At 37.3% G+C, this 22231-nt stretch overlaps 1 protein-coding gene across 3 annotated transcripts; it reads right to left on the bottom strand.

Moving 5' to 3' along the window:
- Positions 1-4043: 4043 nt before the first annotated feature.
- Positions 4044-21773, bottom strand: dync1li1 (dynein, cytoplasmic 1, light intermediate chain 1). 3 transcript variants are annotated; one of them, XM_066674592.1, is made up of 14 exons: positions 21376-21773; positions 21119-21192; positions 19204-19320; positions 15291-15521; positions 14674-14834; positions 14271-14364; positions 13496-13631; positions 12744-12855; positions 12588-12647; positions 11936-11980; positions 11653-11773; positions 9984-10115; positions 8941-8959; positions 6092-6196 (listed from the first exon to the last, which is right to left on the bottom strand). In XM_066674592.1, exons 1-13 carry the CDS (start codon positions 21477-21479, stop codon positions 8952-8954), a joined length of 1395 nt encoding a protein of 464 aa, XP_066530689.1. In that variant the 5' UTR covers positions 21480-21773; the 3' UTR covers positions 6092-6196; positions 8941-8951. The 3 variants fall into 3 exon arrangements, with proteins under 3 accessions (XP_066530688.1, XP_066530687.1, XP_066530689.1); XM_066674591.1 differs by lacking the exon at positions 8941-8959 and having other exon boundaries at positions 4044-6196; positions 11683-11773; positions 21376-21772; XM_066674590.1 differs by lacking the exon at positions 8941-8959 and having other exon boundaries at positions 4044-6196; positions 21376-21771.
- Between the last annotated feature and the right edge of the window lie 458 nt (positions 21774-22231).

Raw genomic sequence — 22231 nt, 5'->3', positions numbered from 1 at the left:
AACCCGTAAAAATGGAAAACTTTGTGATGATTAATGCAGCTCCAAAACTCCAGTGAAAAAGCAAAGCGTCTTTTCTAATATTTTGACCATATGAACTGCATATTTCTGTCTGGAAGTGCGTAGGATACACTTCTAGAGAGGCTTTTTCAGTGTACTATATAATATTTATAAGAATAGTCTTTTTTGATGGATTACACATAATCATATCTTACATAAAGATAAAAAAAAAGTACTTACGCAAAAAGTTGACTTACTCAATGCAAATAAACAGATTGAAAATGACTTGATGTTATGCTGAGCTCCTTCAAATCTGCCAGATGTGATGCATCACTTTCCTTTAACCAGCAGTGTTCCTCTTTTATCCTCTCCAGAGGTTAATTATTGATGCTATCGTACTGAAACGAAACTAACTTTACTCACATTGATAAAAAAAAACACATTGTTTTCATTGGCCTTGTGAAATGCAAGTCACGTTTCTTTGTAGTTAATGTTTGTCAAAGATAAAAATGACTTGGGTCCTTCTTTATTCTATTAATTTACATCCAAAAATATCTTAATTCTTGTTTTCATAATATCACCAATATCACCAGAAACCCAGAGTCTGACAAACTCTGTGATTTAAAAAGAAAACAGATACAAATACAGAGACTGGGAGGTGCAGAGTTTAAAGGGAAATTTATCAGGGTCCACTTAGGACAGTGAGGAACCTCCAGGGCAGTCAAAGAAGGTCTGAAAAGAAAGTTTGATCTGTTCTCCATGTGTCTACATGAGCTTCCTCCAGGTGATTTTCCACAATCCAAATTTACCATTACCCAGTTTACTATATCCATATAACAGGTTATGACATAATGCAGCTTCATCAAGTGAGCCAGATCTTTTGAGCATCAAGTTCTACATAATCCAGATTTTATGTGGTGACTACACACAGGGAGCATATTATTATAACATTTCATGTTCATTTAAATCATTTTACAGTTTATGTAAATAGCAGCTAATATGCTAACTTCAGCAGACTAGCACAAATCAAAAGTTGTAAAGATAACAGTATATATATATATTGTTGTTGCTGCCCAATGAAAAATATGTATCTTTGTTTTTTTATCCAAATATTTAATTTACCACATTATTTGAAGACGGCAGTTGTCATTTACATTGTGTGAAAATTTCATGAAAGGACCAAGGAAACATGCTCCAAAATCTTTTTAAATTGACTTCCATTGAAAGTTGATAAGATTTTTTCCTTCTCCTGTAAAGTTGTTATTTTGGAGTTATATGTTGTTCATTCAGTGATGATATTCTATTAGGAAGCAATATTATGCAATATTTTCAATGAATCAAACCAAGCAACAAAACTGGTGAAGTTACAGAGAGGCATTATTTTCACCTGAGATTTCTCTCACTGCCGTTCTTCCATTAACCACTAAAGGGTCAGCACTAAAATACCCTGCAGCATTATTCAACCCACATAAAAATAATCTTTTTGTCACTTTGACTCCGTTAACCCTTGTATGGTATTTGGGTCAAATTGAACATTTCTAATTTTTACAAGAAGAAAACTGGTACAAGTAATTTTTATTTCTTCCTGAATCTCATTGGCCTTAGCTGGTTTTCTGTGATTAACTTTTACAAACAAAAAAAATAAATAATTGAGCACACATGCTACTATACCCAACACATTTACATCCTTCATATGGTCTATGGGTCAGTTTGGGACAAAAGTGATAAATACTAAATCACACTAAAGAATCCTTTGTTCAGTTGTTCATCAGCATTTCATTAGATAAAAGTGGCAGGGGCAGCCGTGGCCTAAAGGTCTGAGGACTTGGTACTGGAAGGTTGCAGGTTTGATCCCCAAGACCAGTAGGAACATCCATGGCTGAAGAGCCCTTGAGCAAACCCTGAGAATGGAGCTGAGAATACTGCCCCTAATCACTAGTGTGAGTGCCACAGATGGCTTAAATGCAGAGATCAAATTTCATTATACAGTTGTACAATGATCATATGAAGCTTTTCCACAATATGGAACCTACACGACTCAAATCGGCTTTTTTGCCTTTCCAATGGCCAAATCTTGTCCTGGTCCCTGGCACCAGGTACTTTTTCAGTCCCTGCTCGCTTAGTTCCAACCGAGCCGAGTAGGTACTAAACCGTGACGTGTAAACCCTGCAGAGCCCGGATTGTCCAGAGGCATAAATCAATCACCACGACATGTAGAGCTTGTAAACTTGCCACTTGTCAAATCTCTGAAGTTACAACAGCTTTCACATTTCTTTTTATCCGACTCACAACAGCAGCCCGTAACTTTACCTCAAGGTGTTTTGATGAGGTTTAAGTGCTCCTTGGGCTGATGAGTGACAAAAATTTCCAGCAAAAGCCGAACGTGTGACACCACCTGGACCCACCGCGACCCTGAAGTGGATAAGCGTTTACAGGCAATGAATGAATGAATGACACCCAAGTCTTGAGTATAGTGGATTTTTAACATAATTCATTCATTCATTATCTGTAACCGTTTATCCAGTTCAGGGTCGCGGTGGGTCCAAGGCGGGTGGGTCAATGGGTGCAAGGCGGGAATACACCCTGGAGGGGGCGCCAGCCCTACACAGCGCAACACACGCACTCGGACACTTTTGAGTTGCTAATCCATCTACCAATGTGTGTTTTTGGACTGTGGGAGGAAACCCACACAGACACAGGGAGAACACACCAAACTCCTCACAGACAGTCACCCGGAGCAGGAATCAAACCCACAACCTCCAGGTCCCTGGAGCTGTGTGACTGCGACACTACCTGCTGCACCACCGTGTCACCATTTTTAACATTAGTAATAACCTAATGACAATCATCGAAAATATATGTTATCTCTATTGTTTAAAATTGAGATAAAGAAAATATATGTTAATGGTTTGTGAAGTAATATCAGAATTTTCCCGGGTCAAAAAACCCAAGGGATACCAGAGCATCCCAAAAGTGAAGACAATACAAGGGTTAAAATATGCTTATGTGTTTGGCAAGTATAACATTTTCTGTCAGTGAACTCCACCTATAAGTGCTGCTGAATACTTCCTCATTTTCTGAATTGTTTATCATCACTTATTTTTTAATCACTTTTTGCTAGTGCACACTTACAATGATAACATTTACCAAGGCATCTGCATTAGTTTGTTCAGGGTGTGTGGTTGTGTATTTACATTGTGATAGCAATTTGTGTCCTGTTTTGCTCAGCAGTCAACAAATATGGTTTTGCTACATTAATTTCCTTGTATGTGTGTGAGAATGATACTGCAGTTAGTTTGAAATGGCATGAGGTAAAACGTTAAGGTAAGTCTATGACAAGAAATACAAATCTTAAACAATCAACTATAATTATAATTATAATTTTAAAAAATAAAGATTGATGGATGCCCAAGAAATTAGTGAATGAAAATATTTTTTCACCTAAGACTTTGTGACAATGCTCAGTTCCTGCACACACAAAATATACCATCAAAAGAATAATCAGGTTTAAAGAGTCTATTAACATTGTTTGCATAACGTTTATGTCATTTTTAAATATACATTATGCAATATAGTGCAGTTTTTACCTGAAAATTCAGTGTGATCCCCATATAGCATTTGTTTATTCAAGTTAATACGGAACTAAACGAACAATAAACTTATATTCTTGTTTTGGATTTGGTTGTATAACTGATCATGATGAGGTTGCTTTCCCTCAGTGACACTTTTGTTGCTCTCACTGGACTTTGTTATAACGTGATAAAATTGACTTTATCAGGGGCAATACCTACCTATTTATATTAACATTCCTCCCCCTTGTGTAATGTTTCTGATGTAATGCTTCTAACAATTATTACTGTTGCTGTTATAAACTCAGTAAATTTCCCTATTATGGGATTAATAATTGATTATCTCACACTGTTGGATCTATCACGCTTTATTGCCCAGGATACAATTAGTCAGTCAATCTAGACAAGGTATTTCCAAAGCTATTTGTTTTTGGTCCCAGGCGTAAATGTGACGAAATTCTTCTGTAGGCTCAACTTTGGCAGCATTCATTCCCTGTGAAGAACAATCAATTTGACACCATTGATTTTGTTATTTGATTAAATGAGTGTCGTCCTTTTTTCCCCATAAGAATAAACAATGGAGAAGAGTCAGCAGCCATTCCCAATAAATACAACTTTAATAGAATGCTTACAGACCTGATCCAGAGAAACATCACTACATCTTGTGAAATTACAGGACCTTGTTATTGTAATTTTTTTTCCCATTTTTCATTTTTTCCCCCTCCTTTAGCTCCCCCGCCCACCCAGAAGTTTAACATGAATGACTGTACATTCTCACAGGAGAGGGTGACCTTTGACCTCACGTGCCCTGCCACATCTACCTCCTTCTCCCCGCCCACTTCTGACTTCAGTAACTTTCTCAAGCCTATACACTCTACGGAAAATGCCATCAAACTCTAGACTACATACCTCCTCTTTCTTTACCCATCCAGCTCTCTCTCTCTCTCTCTCTCACACACACACACACACACACACGTTGGGCAGACAGCCACACTTCAGGGCTAGTGTACAGAGAGTAATACTGATCATGTTTGCATGATTTGTAGTGCATCTGTCAATAGGGCTGAAGCCTAACAAGAGACTGAAACACGCATTATGCACTTATCAAAGCTTAATAAAAAATATAAAACAGAAAAAGTCCTTTTGTACAAGAAACAAATTTGCCAGTCCTAAAATAATGTGCAATACAAGTCATCCATGGTTTGTAGAGTATCTTCATAAGGTAGGCACTCCCTCTGCCGTGCCACAGTGGAACTGCACCATATTAGTCTAGTATAGTCTAAAGTTTGCCTTGAATATAGTTAGCATTTGTAGTCACTCCAGGTGTACTGGCCAGAGGTCTAACACTCAATTGTAGTGCAAAATTACTCAAGAAATCAAAGGTATGCAATTTCAGGGGTAAATAAGTAGTGTGCTCAGTTGAGTTGAGCTGCAAATATTAGGAGGTATGTTCTGATCCACACATCTAGACATAGCATTAGATTCAAGAACCAATAGGCAATCACTTGTGGCAATGTGTTCAGATGATGTAACGGCTATGGTTACCATAGTACTGTAAACACCACAATCAAAACACTCAAACTGTCCAATGACTGGATCATAAATTTGCTCAGAGCCCTTGCGGCATTAAATGTAATCTTCCTGAAAAACTGAATACTCATGTAAACACAAGGCTAGCTTCAGTTAAAAAAAAACATTTTGGGTATAGCATATTCAAAGCGCCACATAAAGGCTTACCAACAGCTCCATGAAACTGTTCTGTTTTAACAACTTAAATAAAAGGAAGCTCAATAATGAGTTGTGTCTGCACAAACATGTAGTGTACTAGTGACAACAACAGAATATGGTGACCCCACCCAGTGCTTTGTGATGGCATAAAAGAATCAAGTTGGGCCACACCACTATCTGCTTCTCTGGCAAACACGATGCTTCCCTTTTTTTTGTCCTGATGAAATGGTTCAGTAAGAACTCTATTTTAAAAAATGTGCGTTCATATGATAAGGGTCAACAATCAACAAAAGACAGATTAACTCTGCCAGTCAAAATAAGACATTAATGTTCAAACAAGGATAGGGGGAGACAAAAAAAAAACAAAAAACAAAAAAACAAACCCTACCTCACATTCATGACAAGCACGCAAACCCTTCCCTTCTACAGTTCACACATCGCCAAGTCTATGTTTCTCCCTTTTAACCCAATAACTTCCATTGTTTTGCTTCATATTTGAGAAACTTCCCCCCCATTAAGCCAACAGCTCCACTCTTAATCTCTCTCTTCGTTACATGAGCATTGTGTGTGCACGCGTGTATACAAAAACAGACATAACAAGGCATTCCGCCCAACATGCAGCCTGGATTCACTGGCCTTAAGAGGGAATGTGTCATTTCCCTTTCAAGGAGTGGTGGTGAGATGGACAGGGGAGAGGTCAAGAAAAGAGGACAGTTGGAAGAAGGGAGGCAGATTAAGAAGGGGCGGAGAGTAGAGGGGCAGGGCATGACAGTGAGTAATCCTGCTTCTTGTTCAGGATTCGTCGTTTTCAGCAGGTGGTGTGGTTGCGGAGGAATCCAGGTCCGATTTGTTGGAAATTCGGTCCAGCTCCGCCTGGACATCAGTCAACCCCAACTTAGAGCCTACAAACAGAAAAACATTATTCTACTGTTAATGTGACTAAGATACAAATGCAGGCTTTAGGTCTCTTTATGCTTCTGCAAATTAAAACCTTTTTAAAAAGTTTTAAAATAAAAATAAGCAGCTGCTTTACCACAGGATATTCAAGTGTTAACATCACCAAATATCTAATTAAATATTACTCCATATACTTCAAGCAGGCTGTAAACATTCCTAATGTATCCTGACACACATTCTCATAGTAGTGACCCTTCTGGGTGCACCCACTGCTGAGATAGATGTTCAGTAATGCACAGCCTTTATGATCTTCATACCAAAGCACGGGCCAGCAGAATGGAACGTTCATGACCTTGACTCCATATAATAACCATGCTTTGACTAAGTCTAAGTAGGCAAAAAAATATTTCTTTGCTCAGCGGCTACAGTGTTAGTTCAATCAGGCAGGGCTGAAATAATCAAACAATACATACTTTCCGTCACTGGTAGAGTTTCAAAAATATGGCTTATGGACGCTAAAGGCTAGAAAAACCTTTCAGAAGGGGCTCATGATTTTGCAGTGGTCTAAGCTTTGACCCCATCATCTGGAGTGGGGGCTTGTTCCCCGTGCTGCTTCAGCATCACCCAGAGAAAACATGACTGACCTCACTCTCTAACAAGGGGAATTGGCAATGACAAAATTGGAGGAGAAAGCTGCTAAAGAGTAGAAACAAAACAAAAACTTCTAATTTGCAAGAAGCATAAAGGCTTTATCTGTCAAGGTCACACGTATGATTATAAATGTATTAGTACTAGTAAATCAGCAAAAGAACCTAGTGCCATTCAGATAACTTCCAAGTTAGGGAGCAGCATAAACCATCTGAAAGCTTTTAGGCTACTGCATCTACCTTGCTTTGTTAAGCAGCCATCTTACAAGTAAATTAGGAAAATGAATTCTGATAAAAGTGCTAAAGTAACAGAAACCAAAATAAAGCGATGGACAGTGGAGTAAAACATGAATAATGAAGTGACAATATATATTCAACATTATATAGTCTTCAAATAGAGATGTCTCTAGAACAAAAAGGACATGCGGACAATACAATCAATACATACACTAGCATACAATTAGCAGCCATTAATTCTAATCTAAGGATGGATACTGTGACATTGTGGATATTGTGGACATTGTGTTAGTTCAAGCATAAAAGGTTAAACTCATCAGCATGCAGCGTTCATGCACAACATAACCCAACTCAGCATACGAAATATTTTTAACAATAACATATATGAAAGGATCCAAAAATAAAGCTCTGATGGAGAAACTATAGAAAAAAATACAGAGAAAAATACACCATGCCAAATTCATACCACCAAAGCTGAAGCCATACACATAAAAGTGAGTGCGCAGGTCAGGGGGTGGTTACACTCACTGGCCACTTTATTAGGTACTAATAAAAGTTACTAATGTTTGATAAACTGTATTTTTTGTAGGGCATTTAGGGGTCAATTTTAAAATCTTAAGAACTACAAAAATCAGAGAGTCTATGATATACGAAAGAAATGTATTGGGTCTTCAACTTTCATTTTTTCCCCACAGAGCAATAAACTTAGACCCAGAAGTCCTAACATCTGCAATGGTTACAAAACTGCAGATGTCAGAGCACTGCAGGGGTCCAGACCATTGAACAAATTATGCAGAGAAACGGTGGAACAGACGGACTACAATGTCTAGTTGGCCTGCAAAATGGAAAATGAGAGTAGATACAAGAAACACTAATACAGTGGCCAATCAGTGTATGTGTGTGCACATACTTGTATATCTATACTTGTGGAAACCAAAAGGTGCTCACATTTCTAATTTCTTTCACTTTGTATTTTTGAAAGGAAAAAAAAATTTATTTGTGCTAGAACCAAATCATAGGCATAGAGATCAATTGCTTCTGATTATGGTTAGGGCTGTGGTAATAGGTAAAGATTAGATTATGTTTAGGTTAATGATGAGGCACAGGTGTTCAGATGCAACATTTCATCAGTAGTTTTCTGAAGTATAGTTCACAAGCGTGCAACTATTTTGTGTTTTGTTCGTGCTGAAAGTTTTAATTGTTAGTATAGGTATGGAAGGTTGTTTGAAGCTCCATATGCACAAAACTCCTATGAACACACACCTTAACGTGGCCAACATCCCCTGGCTAACACACATGATGAAAGACATTGTTAAACAGGTTAACAATATGAGTTAATGAGGAAAGAGTTAATGATTTACAAATGAACACACATTATTCACATTTAAATGGACGCTGACATATACATGGACACAAACAAATCATTAGGTAAGTAGGGGTCCAAAGGTAAATGGAGGGTACTGTGGGACACATGTACTTTACCTTTAGACAATTCCAATTAAAAATCAAGCTGCAGTTACAGGATTAAACATGAAGTGGCCAAGAAAAAAAACACATGAAATGGCATGTCTAAAATTGGCTAGTCCTGGCAAGTGAATGCTTGGTGTTAGTTGTAACATTGGTTAGTTAATCTGCACATGGTCTTGTGCAGCACATTATGCAGAATGGAAATTTGATTAATTTACTCCAAACACTTAGTATAATTGTCATTCAGTCCACATTACTAAACTGCAGAGTAAATAATCTTAAAAACACTGTAATTATAATCATAAACCAGTGTGGACACTGACGATTAGAACATGTGACTGGATGAAAGGATAAGTTAAACATGCAGTAAGGATATGTTTTTATTGTACTTCTTTTACCGTTGCTGATGTCAGAGATCTGGAACGGAAGGACCGATGAGGACAAAGGATGATGGAAAGAGGTGGGATAAGGAAAAGGAAGTGTAAAAATAAAAACATAAAAGGGAGAACAAAGGGCAAACTTCAATGATGTTGAACATGATAAAAAAAAACAAAACAAAAGAAATGCAAATAATGGAAGTGAAATTGAAAGGTCAATGAATATTCCAATATTTTTAAAAGTGTTTAAATCTATGCCCAATGTAAGTCCCAATACAGCCAACACCGTTCAGATAGCTACAATCCATAACATCAATGGTACAACAGTATAAAAACTGAGACGAAGAAATACAATAATAAAATGAGTATGTATAGAAGAAAAAAAAAGAGGCATGCTTTAAATAATGTGGCACAATGACGACATACTATCCTAAAGAATAGTTGATTGGTCCAGTATACAGGCCATACTGTGGAGTTTTTTTAATTTGAATTCCACAAATTCTCAGATTCTCCAGTGATTTTTGCTGCGTCACATTACAAGGTCACTTTGGGATAAAAGAAGCAGACTTCTGTAGACCTTTAAAGCTCCCGTTAATTCATCAATATTCAAAATATGTGACTGATGACTTTGACTTATTCAGTTTGTAGAGGTTGAGGGCTTACTTTATGCAGAGATCCTCTCAGCTTAAGGCACCCTTCCATCTTCCTCTCACAAAGTCACAAGGTGATTCAACTATTTTTGGCAAAAGAGTGGCTGCAGAATGTTTAATAAAGCCTTCCAAGCTTTTCCAAGTTTGGCTTAAGACAAATCTGATCTACAGTGTTTTTTGATTCAGATGATTGTTAATTAATTAATTAAATAATCAATTAATCAAGCAATCAAAAGATCTGGCACAAAAACACTTATTATGCAAAGAAAATAAGCAAATTAATGAAAGGGTATAAGCTCAAACTAAATAGCTAATCTACTTAAATACTTAATAATGTACTTACATCTTTAATCTGTGAGAAGCTACAGAGAAACTGGGTATATTTCATTACGGATGTGATGTTATGGCTCTTACCTGACTTGCGGACTGTTCCAGGAGTGTTGCTCCCTCCACCTGTGGGCTGGCCACCGGGGCCAGGAGAACCTGCTTTCTTGGTCAGGAGACTGTTGAAGAAGTTAGCCAGCACACCCTCGCTTGTCTGACCACCTGCCAACACGGAGAGACATACTAAATTAGCATCATGTATTTTACAATCTTTCTATTTACTAGCTTAAGTCTGCAATTTTGTACTTATTCTAGTCGTTATTCTCATCTCCTGACGCAACATTGTTTCACTTCATTATATACCTATATACACAGCTTAGATAACTCAAACTCTACTCTCTAATTGAGGACAACAGACAATTCTCTCATACAGAGATTCAAGAAAAGCCCCTCATATAAAGTATTCACTATGCTAAAAAACTGGAGTCAGATTGGAGTAAAATGACAGTTTCTACCTTCACGCAGGCAAGGTTAGGAAAATAAAAACAGGAAAAAGATTAAAAACAGATGAATACAATGTACACATGAATCAAAGGTACTTCAGAGAAGAAGACAGAGGAAAGGAATAATACTGTCTGCATTTTCCTAATCCCCCACCCCAAGAAGCAAATCCTGCCCTGTGGTCTAAATACTTGAGCCAAGCATTTCTTATAAAAAAATAAATAAAATCTGATGAAACCTCTGTACATTAAACCATTTCCAAGCCTGAAGGGCAATCATCAGCCATGACTGATGTGGTCTTCACTTTTGTCTGGCTGGGAATGAGAATGTGGAATGGGTGGGGTTTTCTAAGGACTAGTATGGGAACCAGTAGCTTTAAATATTAATTAATTAAAAAAAAAAATTGTATATTATATAGTCCATTACCGTGAGTAATAATGTTGACACATTGCTCTGTATTAAGAATATAAAGGCTGAAAACACATTTATAATACAAGCTGACAGGCTGAAAGGCACTTTGAGTTATGTGAATAATAAATTAAACAAGTGGCTTCCATCTTAAAAATTTAAAGTAAACAGGAGGTATTTGGAATTTTGTCTGTCTACATTATGCACAACTTTTAAGTGGATGTGTTTTAAGGAAACATTTTGGTTTCTAGGTTTTCCTGAATTACATGTCCAACCAAATAACAAATAAGAAACCTTCCTGGTTAAAATGTACACCTAAAGCAAATTAAAATATAATACATTTTACTCTCAGAATCCAGTGCAGGTGTTCTTATTAAATATTACAAAGCTAGAAGAGAAACAACTTACACAGCTTTTACAAATACATTTCAATGAAGAATAGGGTTTGTTATAATTATGTTTTGAATAAACAGGTTCCCTGTTCTTATTCTGAATATAGAGAAGTGCATCAAAATTATTACACGTGATAATCAAAAAACTTGATACCAATGCAGCAAAATTGTAAGTGTAGTTTTCCTTTCATTCTATCTACAGTTTCAAACGAGAATGAGCGAAAACTCTGGAGAAGGCAATAGAAGAGTTAGAAGCTTGAGAGAGAGCAGCTAGAAAGCGGTTAAGTTAGAGTTCTAGTTTAAAGGAAGGCATGATCCCAGGAGCATTGGTCCAGACATTCGGTGCAGAACAGATGGAGCCAAGGGAGCGGAAAAGGACAGAGAGGAAATAAAGGAGAGAGCGGCAGCAAGATAGCAGTAGAGAGCATGCATCCTGAATGGACGGCTCTCATACACACCTTTCATGTTGGGATCAATCTTCTTGGTACCTGATTGCATGGGCATAACGTTGGCCACATTAGCAGCTGCTGAGCGGTTAGTTGTCCTTGGAGAGCCGGTGGGAGCCCGGTTTGAGGTGTCCTAATAAACAAACACGCAAAAACACACACAAAAAAAGTTAGAACAGAACATAAAACGTATAATTACTAATAGAACAAATTTGTAAAGCCAAATGCTTCATGCAACTATGAGAACATTAGAAAAAATTTTTGAAGGGAGAAAAAAAAAACAAAAAAAACTTACCACTGGCCTTCCTGCTGTGACTGGAGGCTGTTTGGATAACAGAGCCTGCAACACAAATTAGGACAGAAAAGAGATATTCAATATTTTCTTGATACTGTATATTCCCAGAGTTACACAGATGCAGCCCAGGAGAGATCCTATACCAGCAGCCTGTGAGCATGTTGAGGTTTAAAACCTACACACTAAAAATGTTTACACTGAACATGGTTGTCTAGTTTTAATATTTTAAAAGCAGTAGTACTCATTAAAAATCTCAAGACTTCTTGTTTCTGTATTAATATAACCTGCATAATTTAAGGAATTAATATTAATATGTGATTGAATATGGCTCACAAGCCTATGCTGACATGACATACTAGCCCGAGCTATATTGACTGAAATTCTCAGACTTACTAAACAATCAAGTTATTTATGTCACACAAGTAATGTGTGACTTTCAATGTAATGCAGTTTAGATGCAGAGAAAGGGAAGGTCTGTATATGTTTGTTTGAAACTACTGTTATATCCCCAGGAACTTATTTGCAGCAATTCAAGCAATCTGAATGAGAAGTCATGAAGCTTTAAGGACATTTAAAATGACACAGCAAAATGACAGCAATCCAGTTGTGTTGAAAAAGGCTTTGACAATGGCAGGCTTCGAAAACCCATTACCTGCAACTTCACAAGAAACACTTGGTCATCCTCTGCTTGAATTTCCTTCTCATGGACAAACTGGAATGAGGAAATAAACAATATTTAAATACAGAGCCGGGACAAAAAAAAAATGTCCAACCAGTAAGTGTGTGGGAAAACCCCCATGTGCCTCACCTTTCTAACGGGTGGCTTCACTATTACATCTTCAAAGTTATCATCTGCTTTTACTGTCTGGAAATTTTCATGTAAGATAGCGATCTTTTTTTCGTTATCCCATCCCGACGGACTAAAAAGAAACCATCAAAAGGTCACTTAAGGCCATAAACACCACTCTGCAGTCAAACCGCCCCCAGAAACCTTACTGACATACAGGAGCATAAAATGTGTTTGTTAGTAGCAGCTTATATTTCAGATAACATTTTTTCAGGAGAACATGCAAAACATTCATTAGTGACCTGAATTCATTAAATTAAATGAAAACATAATTAAACCAAACATCTATTCAATAATACTATTACTGTGCAAATGTAAACACACAATTGATTTATAACTGATTAACTAAATAAAACAGTTTAGAAAATTCTAAAATGTCATCAAAACTTGACAGTTCTAGTGTCTGAAATGTTTTTAGGAAATTTAAAAAACAATAGAGTGTCAAGTGTCAAGGCAAAGAAAACTTTCAGATAGAACTATTCATTCCCGAGTCGCAAGACCAAAGCAAACCCCCAATATAAAAGAAAAGGACTTGTGGAATATTTACAAGACACAGGATTAGACAAGGAGTAGAATTGCAAAGAAAACCTTGCCAGACAGCTCTGTTACACTTATACAAATTATACTGACCAACCAATCTGTGCATAAACGTACATTTACTAATCAAATACAGTCTGAATAATTATTCCTAATTTATAAAAGAATGCACTTACATAAAAACGGAGTCCTTCTCCACCACCTGGGCGGGGAAGTTGAATGGAAAGCCGTATAACCTATGCACGAGGTATTTATATAACAAGTCTAAATTTTTATTCTCCTTCATTGATGTGTAGAGTAGTGCTGCCCCATCTTTCGGTGATGTGTCAAGGAGCAGAACAAACCATAATTAGAAGAGACATTTATGACAGTTTAACTTTTATCACAAGGCTAGCAGTAATTTCAGTAATTTACTGGCCGTTGCCATCCTGTCTCATTGCATTATGTTACCACCTGGAACACTACACCAACGCTTAAGGAAAGAATTTAATAGTCAAAATTTGTCTGTTGCACTGAGACTACAACATGAGCCAGAGAACACATCTGGCAATCACTGTCTGTTCCTAAGAATAAAGCAATTGTAACACAGGATGTAATGATCAATGTTCCAATGAATATAAGTTCACTTTTACCATTTAATGTATCCTGTGGTTATATTAGGCTGAGGCGACAGATCATTTTAAAATAACTTTCTCACATGGCAACTTTGGGTAGAAATGAGTATTTGAGAAAGGAGGTGAAATCCCAACTGAAAATCCCCACTGTAAATACCAGCAACACTGTAGCACAACTTGCTTTGAAAGCAGGCCAGTAGGAGCATGCAATGATTTGACCTATAAAACTCCAACTGCTCTACATAAGCCTACAAGTAAGCATCGTGGTTACAGGATCCATGTCCTAGTTGCCACTGTAGCTCTAAAGTGTTGAGGAGTGTGCAGATGTGAAGGATACACTGCAGACAGAAGCCCCTGATGTGTGACTGAATGAAGTCTAAGTGCTCATCTTTATAATCGTGTTCCTTCTCCAGAGTGCTGATAGCATCACACTAGTGCAGAGAAAGAGAGAGAGGGTTTAATTTAATTACATCTGCACCATTATTACGATATTGCATTAACAGCTAAAGATCTGTTCTCTCTATACATGATACATCATGTTTCACAGCAAAACACTGGACTAACCGCCCAAACCACTGCCATGTAGCGAGTAAATAGAAAAAATAAAACTACAATCCCTATACAAAAAAACTGACACTTAAGCCATCTTTTTAAAAAACTGCATTACAATTTTACACAGGTTCATTTGACAACAGACAGCACTAATTCAGAAACTGACCTGTTGAAAAGCCATGACATACCTTAGTGCAGACCACCACTATAGGAATGCCCAAGTTGTGTGTGAGTGTGTTTTCTCCAAGGGGCAGAACGATACTCTCCTCCTCCGACTCAGGATTTCTCCTCTGGGGCACAGCTTCCAGATCACTGCCTGGTTCCACGTACTCTTGGAACTGCTTTACCACTAAACAACCACACAAACCCGTGAAATAAATGATAGTACATTACATACAAAAGGTAGCTAGAAATACTGATGGACAATACCACAGTATGTAAAAGATGTCACTCACATTCTGCTATTTATTATGACACAACACAATGTCCAACTACAAAATTTTCCAAATCTATTTTATATTCTGGCCAATGAATGATCCTCAGGTGGCCTGCTGGTCAGAGAACATTCAACTTCAAACTAAAATGGTGAAATAATGGCAATAATCATTTTTAAAAGAGTTGGCTATTTCACGATAATATATTTATCTATAAGGTTTATGTGAATGTAAAATATCAGCACGTGTTGCACACATTTATGAATCTGTAAAGTAGATTTTTTGAAGATAATCAAATGTAAAGTTTTTTTTTTAATTAATTATACCATACACATGCTCTGTATAATAAGCATACAACTAAACACACTTACATCTGTGCTCCAGCTCTCTCATAGTCTCAGGAGGCACTCGCAGTTTGTCCAAGTAATCCCTCACTACGCTGGCCCATTTCTGCAGAGAGTCCAGGGCCAGCCAGGGCCGAGAGAGATCCACCACAAACAAGGCCAAAGAGTCAGCCAGGTTATCCACAGAAAGAGCAAACTTCTGCAGACCTTTATGATACAGATCTCCATCTAGCACCCATGCATTACACCGTGCATTGTCTGTAAAATAAACATTAATTGTCAAAATTATGAATAGAATGTATAGAACACTTTCTTCTGTATAGAATATTTCTAACACAATATAACATCAGACATTATCATGGAGTGCATTTGGGGAGATTAAACTGATGTCAACAAAAGTAACAGAAGATGTGTGCATGTGAAATGTTACATTATTAATAAAGTACCTTTACGACACTGACAGAAATAGTTGGCAGAAAACCTAAATGTTTAAAATATTAACAAATTCGAGGAGTTGTGCTAAGGACATGTCATTATTTAAAAACAGTTAATGCACAATTTGGGTGAAGAAAATGTGGATAAACAGATCAAAATTCAAAACCATTTCCGGACCACGATTTACACACAAAAAAGAATAAATAATAAATATTTCTGTCTGTCAAAATTTAGTGCAGATGTAAAACTGCGGCTATTCTTAATAATTTGAAACCTGTTTATGCACTGTAGCATCTCCTTATACTTATGAGTTATATATATATATAAATCACAAGTACATGAAATGTAAAGACAAAGATTCACAAAAATGTAGTTGTTCCACTGCAGATGATTCTTACTGCATGTCTGAATGAGTTTACAAGATGTGGGTCATAATGTATACGCTACACTATAGAACTACCATCAGACAAGGCCAAAGTGATGTAATTACGGACAAATCGGCCACGCATAGAGGTTGCAGTCAATGGAGCATACTACTTGAAAAAATGAAATGCGCTCATTGTCCCTAGTGCACCAGTAAGAGTGTGTGTATGTTTATGTTCAATTCTGGGAAGAAAGAGAAAAAGAAAACATGAGAGAAGTGAGAAAAAGAAGAGAGAGTGAGTTAGGAGGAGAGGTGAATGGTCACGATGGAGAAAGAAGGAGCTAAGTGGTAGAAAATAATGAGGGAAAGAGAAAAAGAAAACATGTAGATAAGTGAGAGAGATTTTAAAAAATATATTAGAGGGAGGGAGAGAGATCAGTGTTAACACTGGGGTCTGTTTCCTTTGTTCCTCGCATCTTCGGTTAAAAGTATGCAGTCGCCACTGACACTGGCGCAAGAAGTATGCTGTGTCTGCAGTAGGTATGAACTAGCTTCAACTGCACTAGTGAATGAGAATGGAGAACACTGCACCTGTCCAGCAGATTTCGTGTTTCTTTCTCTTATAAACTCTGCAGTAGTCTCTCCATCTATATATTAGGAAGTAACATTCACGCATGAAGAAAACATGTCACATAATGCCCTAATATTTACCCAGTTTTATGCATAGCAAAGGCAAACTACAGGTCTAGGGCATGCTTGTCTTATTTAATTTTAATTCAACTTTAATTTGTCTAAAGCCTTCTACAACAAAACAAATGACCTGATTAAGGCTGTTAATTTGTATTTGTTATTTTTATGATACAGTTAAGTTTATAATGGCTTTCATTCACTTTATAAAGTTTTAAAAGATACTTCTGCAGTCAAGAGAAGTGTTGCAGTAATAAAATGGGAAATGGTGCAGTATTGATTGTGAGTGCCCCAGTCTCTCCCTGCAGCTGAGCCATCCTTAAAACCTACCCACTACAGAAGGGGTAACATCATAGCTTGCTAAAATAATGGTTTAAAAAATTCAGAAGATGAATTGAAAATGTCCATTTAGTTTGCAACAGGGGTGGGCAATATGATAATGTGTTATCATTACCAGGATAAAAGACTTAATGATATGCTTCTCTGAGAATTATATTCTTTTTATATTTATTCATAATAAAACTATGATATATCTATAAAAGACATAACTGGACTTACATAATGAAGAAATAACAGCTGATCATAAACACCAAACCTATATTAAAATTCTATCCGATCTGTATACTACATCCTAAATGGTATTTTGCAAAGTCAATGACTAAATATAGAACACTGAATGCATAAATGTTTCTTTTCATAGGTAAATAGTTCTTATCTTTGATGAAAAATCTATTGAATAGAGTTGGTTGTAAAAAAAAAAAAAAACACTGCAAAATACTTAAAATAGATATAGTCAAAAATACAAACTGGCAATTCATCCTGTGTTCTTTGGATAGTATTTATCTGTTGAAGAGAGTAATGTCTCCCCAACAGAAAAATCTGGATAGCGTTAGGTTTAAAATCACATGCTGTGACATCAACTTGTCCAAGGGACACAACTAAAAAAAACCTGCCTTTGGCTTGCAGTCATTAAATATATCCATAACTGCCCCATCTGCAGTCATTTAATGTATATGTGACTGCCCTGTCTGTGATTACTTTACAGCAACAGGTGGAAATTAACCCACGGCAAAGGAAGGAGTGGAGCTAAAAGCTGTGGTTATTGTTTTTTTTTAAGTTTTCTATCCAACATTTTAAACATTAGTATAGCAGAAAACAACTAATTCCTATATAGTGCTGCAAAAGTGCCCTGAGCAGAGAATTAAGTCACATAGCATAGAACATTAAGGGGGATGAGGCTTTCCAAATATTCCACCACTGAAAAAAATAATAATGTTCTTCAGCTAAAAAGGCCTCTTACAAACATGAATCAATATTGGACTAGCTTTTCTAAAATGGAGAACACTAAGAGCATGTTCACACGGGAAAATCTGGACCAGGTCCGAAACAAATAAGTTTGCGGTTTTGTTACATTGTATATGTTGTTAAACATTTATTTTACCAGCTTCTTATTCGCATTTTCAATTCCACCATAAATGTTGCACACTGTACCGTAATGCTGTGTCCTAAATCACATCGAGCTGCACTGGACAATATTTTCACACCCTATGTAGTTCAGGAGTGTGTGAGGTTTAGCTGAAGTAAGGCAGGGAAAAACACAATTGTTAAAACCTATTTATGTTTACTACAGTAACACCCAATATAAAAACCAAGAGGTGTTGCATGTAATTCTCCCTCATGGTTACAACTGTGAAAAACTGTGTAAAAAACAAAGAACACTGAAAAAAGTTTATATCAAATGATGTTTGCTGTTCATGGACAATGCACTGTTTTCACTTAAGGCAGCATGGAATGGCATGGTTATGGCAATGTATTTACAGTTGAATTAAAAGGTTTTTTTTCAATGTCCCTTTTTTTTGGAGTGAAGGCAGTAGATAAATCACCTGGTCATGTACAACTCTGTCTTTTATATAACAATTTCAGTAATTGATCAGAACATCCCAACCATCCAAGAAAATATTCTAACACCGCACACAAACCAAACCAAACAGTGACAACCTCTTTTGGTCTGACCCAATTTTAAAGTGAGAAAGTTTGAAAGCACTCTAAGACCTGGCGATCCTTCTCCAATATAGTAACATGATGGCTAAATAAAATTCCATGCCTCTTTTCATGAGTGACTGGCTGGAGTAAGCATGACTTGATGAGAATATTATGAGCTCAGCTGTTCCTGTCTGTTCAATGTGGGGGTGACGTGGCTGGAGGAAAGTACGTGTTTTGGTTTGAGATGATGCTGCTCTAGTGCAACATCTACTGGCAGAAAGTCCATTGTAGAACCTTTAAAAATACTCCTGTGGAATATCATAAAATTCTTCCGGTACTGTTACAAGCCAAATTACATTTCTGTGTTTCTGAGTTTAGGCTCCAACTAATATCAGCCACCAAAAACTTACACTGTGTACTTGAGTACAAGACAGTGTCGTTTACCATTTGAAAATTCTATGGGGCTCTTACCATCTACGTCCTCGTCGTGTACGTTGAAGTACAGATACTCCAAACCCCGACCCTTCATGTATTCTTCCACACCTTGCAGTTTGGCCAACATGGTTGTTTTACCAGATCCCACTTCACCTGTATGCACATTTACACATAATGCGTTTAAGGACAAAGACAGCTGTATGCAGATATAAAAACAGTCCTGATAAAATTACAGATTTTCTTGAAGTGGAGATAATTTAACATAACCATGACAGGGATCAGACTTAAAGAATGCAGTTTTCTCTTATCCTGAATCCTCCATGTCGATTTATTCAATAATACTTATTAATAAATTAATAATATAGAACACTGGGGGAGGCATAAAAACCTTTTGCACAGGACATATATTCTGGTGCTTTGTTTTTAAGTATTTAAGTCAATGTTACAATTTTCAGCAATAAAGAGAAATGGGGGTTAAATGTGGGTTGTTCCCTATAGAGACTGTGCGGTTAAATGTTCTCTTAAGCCGATTTCACATATGAACTCAGGTCTGGAAATTTTCCAGAGTAGCCTTTCCAGACATGTAGAATACAGGCTGAGATTATCTGTGTCAGACACATTTTCAATACAGGAAATCCATGTGGCTTAGGCCTGTGTTATGCATGCAGTAGGCATGGAGTTAATTCGCTGTGAATTCTCTAGAAAATTACCAGCTACATTCACACATGGGCTCATTTAGGCATTACCTAGATATTAAAAAAGGGGGATGGAAGTATAAAGTCCAGTTAATGTCTGGTACAAATTATTCCACTTAATATCTGTCATTACAGTTCTCTATAAGTCTAAACGACTTGGGTAAAAATCTTGAGCTCTCTTACAAACATTCTCTAAAAATCAAGATCTGGCTTTAAAGGATGAATGTGAAGCGAAGGACTGTGATTTAGCTGTTGTCATTTAACCAGCACAGTACAGTGTTGGGCTGCCTCTGGTTGACCTAAGTTATATGTCCTCATTTAAAACTTAGGACATTGGTTTTGATGATGTACATGGAAATTGAGGCTTTCACATTGCAACTTGGATTTAAAACCACACATCTTTCAGTACTGTTTCTAATTATCCATTTTTGTGAAAAACACAGCGCTTGACACATACATGCTACAATCTCATAACACAATAAAAACATCAATAACAATAACTGCAATATAAACACTAAAAGTATTGCAATGATAACGATGACCATTATTTTCATTGACAATATCATCAATGTCATTATCATCATCATTATTACTACCACGGTTATTACTGTTGTTGTTATCATTATTATTATTATATTTATTGTTTTTATTATTATCATCATGTTAACACTTCAGAAAATATTAACCTGGGAAAGCAAAAACTGCAGAAACGTAAATGCTGCTGTGTCCAGTTTGCTCTTGTGGAGAGTGTTATGAGGAACTGGGCCGCTACCAGCGCCCTGAGAAGAGGCTAATGGTCAAGTCTTCTGGTGCGGATTATCTGTCTGGCTGCAAGGGGCCAGAAACTGAAGGCAGTAATCCTGGGCCAGTTATTTAATAATCATCTGTAATTGAGAGCCTGCTCTGAAGACGCTCTGGTCTTTCCTCTCTCTTGGACTCGGGGCAGAAGCGCTGTTGTCAATGGAGACGCAGATCCGTTCAGACAATGATGTGCACACTAGCATAGCGGCTAACGAGCAGCAATAACACTGCACTGTTAGCGGAGTGGCTACACCTTCAGTGAAACGTGAAAAGACAACAGTTTCACTGACCATCGCCTCGGTTAGACATGGATCAATCTAAAGCAATGCATGTGGTACATTACTTCTGAACTGTCAGCGATCACAATAAGGGGGCACCGGGAGCGTTAGCCCCTGTAGACATGAAACACAGCAAAAAGAATAACAACGGAGGAGAAAGAAAAGACAGATACCCACCCATGACCACCACATTTTTCCCCAAGGGCAGTTTGGACCGTGAACGCGTTGAGACTTCACTCAGTATCGAAGACCTGAGTAGAGAAAGCGAAACGGGCGTTGGCAAAAAAAAATCTGTCTTTAAACAAAACACACTGAGGCTGGATGAATCTGATCGAGTGGGGGCACCTGTCTGTCTCACTGTCTGTATGCATCTCTGTCGGTGTTGGACCGACTAACCACCTCACTGCAACCGTTAACACCTCGGTTACACTTACCACAAATTCTGTCCATCGTCCTCCTCCAGGTTTTGGCTTTCAGCTGCGCTGCTATTTCCACTTAAGCTAGCGGATAGTAGTGTAGCCCTCCCTGCAGTCGCCATCTTCGCAGGCTTGTGACACCCCGTATAGAGCCCGGATGTAACGGCTCGACTGGGCGTCGACCTGCAATCACAGTCCGAGAGAAAAATCTCCCCTCTCTCCTCTCAGGACATTACCTCAGCTAAACTATTCTCTACGCGCAGACAGTGTGCCCACACTACAGAATTCGGGTTTTAACCACGATATATAAAACAAACACCTAAATGAGCAGGAAAAAGAAGCTCCTTCCCACACAGATTTTGTAGGTCACGTCATCTGACCACAAACTTCTGCCGGACCACTGCCCACTGACAGAAAGTAGCTCAAAATAAATAAATAAACAAGTACTGTGACTTTGGTGAAACATTGATGCAAAACAAGAATTAAAACAGTGCATAACTTATAATTTGAAGGAAAAAATATATTCCAAGTAATTGTAGAGCACTACCAGTCCATTAATCAGAAAAGTTTCTTATAAATTGCAAACCCAATTTTCAGACAAGTTGGGCATTCTGTAATATGTAATAATGTTGTCTTTGTTTTTGACTGGTAAAAAATTAAAAGGATTTGTTTTCAATAACCAGCATGATAGTATTTTGTAAATAAAAACATATAAGATTGGAGCAAAATAGGATTGAAATGTTTACACTAGCTGTTTACACTAGCTGAAACATTCCTCTAAAACGTGAATATGAAAAAAGAACACTCGTCCAATGCTCTATATATATGATCTGGAAAGGCTTGAAACCACTTGAATATACATGATTTTAAGCCC

Source organism: Hoplias malabaricus, chromosome 6, assembly GCF_029633855.1.
Source record: "Hoplias malabaricus isolate fHopMal1 chromosome 6, fHopMal1.hap1, whole genome shotgun sequence".
Classification (NCBI taxonomy): domain Eukaryota; kingdom Metazoa; phylum Chordata; class Actinopteri; order Characiformes; family Erythrinidae; genus Hoplias; species Hoplias malabaricus.
The sequence above is the reverse complement of the archived record's forward strand: the minus strand, read 5'-3'. Positions and strand labels throughout refer to the sequence as shown.